General features: G+C 46.1%; 2 protein-coding genes across 2 annotated transcripts; one reads left to right on the forward strand and one right to left on the reverse strand.

Moving 5' to 3' along the window:
• Nucleotides 1-263: 263 nt before the first annotated feature.
• EMWEY_00050060 (hypothetical protein, conserved) lies at nucleotides 264-1556 on the reverse strand (the record flags this gene model as incomplete). The annotated part of the gene is made up of 1 exon (XM_013479551.1): nucleotides 264-1556. One exon carries the CDS (start codon nucleotides 1554-1556, stop codon nucleotides 264-266), a length of 1293 nt encoding a protein of 430 aa, XP_013335005.1.
• A 1045-nt stretch (nucleotides 1557-2601) lies between these two features.
• EMWEY_00050070 (hypothetical protein) lies at nucleotides 2602-3036 on the forward strand (the record flags this gene model as incomplete). The annotated part of the gene is made up of 1 exon (XM_013479552.1): nucleotides 2602-3036. One exon carries the CDS (start codon nucleotides 2602-2604, stop codon nucleotides 3034-3036), a length of 435 nt encoding a protein of 144 aa, XP_013335006.1.
• Between the last annotated feature and the right edge of the window lie 2533 nt (nucleotides 3037-5569).

Here is a 5569-nt window from a genome sequence, read left to right on the forward strand (position 1 = left end):
TCTTGTGCTTCAACAATACATCTTTTCCAATTAATAGCCTGGACATGCACTCGTACTGGCTGACGCCAAAACCATAGACCATTGACGCATCTGAGCAGCAGCAGCAGCAGCAGCAGCAGCAGCAGCAGCAGATGAAGCAGCAGCAGCAGCAACTGTAGCAACAACAGCAAGAGAACCATCGTTACAACCAGCAGCAGCAAACAAGCAAACAACAGCAACAACAACAAGAACAACAGCATCATCATCAGCAGCAGCAGCAAGTGTCAGCAGCAGGAAGTGCATTTGTTGCACCTAATAGAGTGTCTTAGCTGCTGCTGCTGCTGCACCTCGTGCTGCGCCCCACAGCCAATGCCATGTATAACTAGCAGCACATGATCAACAGGTTCTCCTTTTGCTGCTGATGGCAGCAAAGGGAGACTCTCTTTTGTCCTCTCTGCTGCTGCTGCTGCTGCTCGGTCATCATCATCATCATCATCTGCTGCTGCTGCTGTGTCATCAGATGCTGCAGATTTCCCTGCTGCTGTATCTGCGCTGTTGCTACTCTGCAGCAGCAGCAGCTTATCAAGGGCATCATCGTCTTGCTGCTGCTGCTGCTGTCCAGCAGCAGCATCTCCTGCTACTGCTGCTCCCCCTGCTACTGCTGCTCCCTCTGCTGCTGACGAAGTAGAGTCCCTGCCATGCTGCAGCAGGGCATCATCTGTCAGCTGAACCTCCACTTCTTTCTGCTGCTCCTGTTGCTCCTGCTGCTGCTGCTGCTGCTGCTTCTGCTGCTGCTGCTGCTGCTGCTGCAGTGCAGCAGAGGAGCAGGTCCTCCCTAAGGCAGAGAATCGTCTACTTAATAGATGAGGAGACCTCAAGGGAGTCTTCATTGCCCTCGTAATAATTTCCTCCTCGTGGTCAACACCCGAACTGCTGCTGCTGCTGCTGTTGCTGCTGTTGCTGCTGCTTCTGCTGCTCCTGCTGCATTGGGAACTATTGTCTGACCCTGCTGCTGCTGCATCCCTGCTTCTTTGCTTGGTGGCTGATGGACCACAAGCAGCAACAGCAGTGCCTCTAGATGTGTGTACAGTTGAACCTAGTGCAGCAGCAGCAGCAGCAGCTGCTGCTGCTGCTGCTGCTTGTGCTGCACGAGGTGAGCTTCCGTCAGGTGACAGAAAGTGCGGAGATGTATCCTCCCCCTCAGCTGTCACCCCTGCTGCTTCTCCTTCTGCTGCTGCTGCTTCTGCATCTTCTGCTGCTTCTGCTGCTGCTGCCTCGAATATGTCTGATTGCTGCTGCTGCTGCTGCACTCTGGATACAGCAGCAGAGGAGCGGCTGCTGCGAAGGGACTCCCGCAGGCGCAGCAACGAACGTAGACGAATACTCTGCTCTCTTCCTGCTGCTGCTGCTGCTGCTGTTTCTTCTGCTGCTGCTGCGTCAGGCCCCGCAGAACCTTGATGCTCGACAGCAGCAGACTCAGGAGACTCAGGAGCTGCTGCTGCTGCTGCTGCTGCTGCAGTGTCTGCTGCGTTGTCGCCGCCACCTGTGGAGAGAGTCTTCAGAAATGATTCCCACATCCCTGGAACGGGGGGAGCTGAGCAGCCACCTGCTGCTGCTGCTGCTGCTGCTGCTGCTGCTGCTGCTGCTGTTGTTGTTGTTGCTGCTGATGCTGCTGCTGATGGCTGCTGCTCCTGCTGCTGCTGTTGCTTATATATGATGCTACTGCAGCGCGAAGGGCAGCAGCTGCTGCTCTACGACGCGCTTCCTTCAATGCAGTTGTTAGAAATCTTTTCGTTAGGTGTACCGGCAGCTGCAGCACGACCTGCTGCAGCCGCTGCAGCAGAACCTGCAGCAGCAAGCAGCAGCGGGAGGTGGACCATGCGCTCTAGCAGACTGGGTGTAGGCTTGGCGAAGCTTGTTGCCGCCGCTGCTGCTGCTGCTGTTGCTGCTGCATGCAACACTGTGGATCTGCGAAGCCTCAAAGGGCCCCCGCCTGCTGCCTACAGCAGCAGCAGCAGCAGCAGCAGCAGCAAAAATACTAATTGACAATAATCCCTTAAATAAGAGTCATAAAATAGATTAAAATGAGTAGATAAACAAAAGAAAAAGAAGCGAGAGGTGTGTATGTTTGCTGCTGCAGAGGAGGAGCAGCAAACCTGTATCCTGTGTGTGCAGTGTTGCTGCTGCTCAGCTGCTACTATTTTTGCTGCTGCTGCTGCTGCTGCAGCTGTCAATCATACAGACTACTGGTAATGTGTCTTTATATTTAAACATTGTTAATATTATATAGAAGAATTTTGCTGTAGTGTTATCTTGCTGCTGCTGCAGTGGTTGCATGCTGCTGCCGCTGCTGCTGCCGTTGGTGTTGTATGCCTGCCCGCCTTGATTGTTTTTCTCCTTCTTTCCCTTCATCCTTTTGTTTATCCTTTTTTTTCTTCTTTTTCCTTCTTCTTATTTTCCTTTAATTACTTTTATTAATAATAACCCCTAGTTTATTAGATCTGCTGCAGCAAAGCATCAGCAGCAGCCTGAGCCCTGTGGTGCTGCGCCATTTAGAGCAGCAGCACACGAGCAGCAGCTGCAGCAGCACAACAGCAGCAGCAGCAGCAGCACTTCCAGAGAATGTCTGGTAGAGGAGCAGGAGGTCCAGGTCGGTCTAAGAGGGGTGGAGGAGGAGGCGGCAGCAGCAGCGGAGGCCGCGGCAGCCGAGGAGGCCGAGGCAACAAACCCCACCGGGGTAGCCGTGTTGTTCCTTCTATGGAGGAAGTACTAGCAAGAAATGCTGCTGCTGCTGCTGCTGCTAGTAGCTCAGCAGACAGTGCAGATGAATCAGAGGAGCATAAGGAGGACCAGGAAGATGATGACCAGCAGCAGCAGCAGCAGCAAAATGGTCGCAGACAACCGTTTGCACAGCTAGCTGATGATGTGAGTCTTCCTGTCAATGCAGCAACAGCAGCAGCAGCAGCAGTAATAGAGGCAGCAGCAGCAGCAGCAATAGGAGTAGCAGCAGAAGTAACAGCAACAGAAGTAGAAGCAGCAGTGCAGCAATACAAATAGAAGGAGCAGCAGCAGCAGCAACAGCAATAGCAGAAGTAGCGGCAGTAGTAGCAGTAGCAGTAGCAATATAAGGAACAGCAGCAGCAGCAGCAGCAGCAGCAGAAGCAGCAGCAGCAGCAGCAGCAGCAGCAAGTTGTGTAATTGTTGTATTTTATTTATTTGTTTGTTTTGTGTTTAGGACGGAGAGCCACTCGTACGCTAACTCAATTCTTTTTGTCTCCTTCTTTGTCACCTTTTTGTCTCCTTTTTGTCTCCTTTTTGTCTCCTTTTCCTCTCCTTTTTGTCTCCTCTCTTTGTCTCCTTTTTGTCTCCTCCTTGTCTCCTTTTTTATCTCCTTTTTTGTCTCCTTTTTGTCTCCTTTTTGTCTCCTTTCTTTGTCTCCTTTTGTCTCCTTTTTTTTTTCTTCTTTTTTATTAATGGCATTATAAGTGTCTCCTTATTTACCTTATAAAAAAAGGAGACACAACAAATACACAACCATCTGCTGCTGCATTTGCTGCTGCCGCTGCTGCTGCTGTTGCTGCTGCTGCTGTTGCTGCTGCTGCTGCTGCTGCTGCTGCAGATAGGAGCTGGTAACCTGAATCGTGGTGGTGGATGTAATGGTCAGTCCATCGGTCCATCAAGAAGAGAAAGAGAGGCACAAGAAAAAGCTAAACAAGCAGCACTTATGCAGGTATATATTATTTATTTATTTATTGTCTCCTTTTTTATTTGTCTCCTTTTTTTCTTATTGTCCCCTTTTTATTGTCTCCCTTTTATTGTCTCCTTATACTGTCTCCTTTTCTCTCTTTTTGTGTCTTTTTTATCTGTCTCTTTTATCTCTTTCCTTTCTCCTATCAGTGCAGCAGCAGCAACGACAGCAACAGCAGCAGCAACAGCAGCAGCAACAGCATTGCTATGTGTGTATTATAATATATAAATATATACATTAATTAATTTATTTATTTATTTATTTATTTATTTATTTATTTATTTATTTATTTATATGTGCAGAAGTTACAAGCAGAAGGAAAGACAAGTCGTGCTAAGGCAGATCTTGCCAGGTATAAATAAATAAATAAATAAATAAATAAATAAATAAATAAATAAATAGATAAATATTATTTTTATTATTATTGTTTATTATTATTATTGTTATATATAATTATAATTAGTAATATATATTATTATATATTATTATTTATACTTATATATTTTTATTACTGCTAATAGTATTAAATAACTAAATAATTTAATTAATTAATTAATTAATTAATTAATTAGTTAATTATATATAATTAATTAGGCATTTAATTAATAATATATTTAATTATAAATATATATAAATATTTCCTTTATTATTGTTGTGTCTTTGTGTACTGCAGATTAGCAGAAGTGCGCAGGAGGAGAGAAGAAGCAGAAAAGGCAAAGGCCACTCCTTAAGCAGCAGCAGCAGCAGCAGCAGCAGCAGCAAGAGCAGCAGCAGCAAGAGCAGCAGCAAGAGCAGCAGCAGCAGCAGAAGCAGCAGCAATAGGAGCAATAGCAGGAATAGCAACAGGAATTGCTGAAGCAGCAACAGCAGCAGCACCAGCAGCAGCCACAGCAGCAGAAGCAGCAGGAGTGCAGCAGCGGAGCAGCGCAGCAGCGCAGCACCCTTTTGCTAATTTCTTTGTTTATTGCCTTTCTTTTTTTCCTTCCTTTTCTTTCTCTTTGTTTGTCTTTTATGCTAAATAAAAAAAAAAGGGTAAATACTCAGCACGTTTATAGTGTATATAGCAGCAGCAAAGTGCTATTCTTGCTGCTGCTGCCGCTGCTGCTGTTGCATGCATTTCCTGCGGCAGCAAGGCCCTTAGAGGGCCCCTGGGGGGCCCCAGGGGCCCCCTCGTTAACCCTCATACTAGATTTCGTCCTTCTGTATATTGAAGATACGCACCCTGCTGCTGCTGTTGCTGCTGTTGTCTGCTGCTGCTGCTGATGTTGCTGCTGCTGCTGATACATTCATTGCCTAGGCTGGTGTTGCAGTTCTTTGTTGCTGCTGATACGTGCACTCCTATTATGTTAGCTGATGCTACTTGCTGCTGCTGCTAATTGCTGCTGCTCCTGCTGCTGTTAATTGCTACAGCAGCAGCAGCAGCGGCAGCAAATAGTATATTAATTATTAGGTGCTGTAGATCCTAGCCTAAGTACAACATCCTTAATAGGTCCTCCTATTGCTGATGCCCTTATACTAGATCTAATACTTTGTCTATTATTATTATCCATTAAGGATTGTCTTTGTCTTGTGCTGCTGCGTCTGCTGCGGTTCTTATGTGCCTTTATGTCTTGGGATATTAATGCATGCAGTAGCTGCTTAAGAAAATCTTCTTTGTCGTATATACCTGCAGCACAGCAGCAGCAGCAACAACAATAACAGCAACAACAACAGCAGCAACTATTGTGTCCTTAGAAGCAGCAATAAGTATACATTAATTATAAATTAGCTTACAATAATTCATTATTAATTTACTCGTTTATTACTATATATATGTATTATATATATATATATATATATATA

The sequence above is a fragment of the Eimeria maxima genome, genomic scaffold, assembly GCF_000499605.1.
Source record: "Eimeria maxima Weybridge genomic scaffold, Emw_scaff1215, whole genome shotgun sequence".
Lineage (NCBI taxonomy): Eukaryota > Apicomplexa > Conoidasida > Eucoccidiorida > Eimeriidae > Eimeria > Eimeria maxima.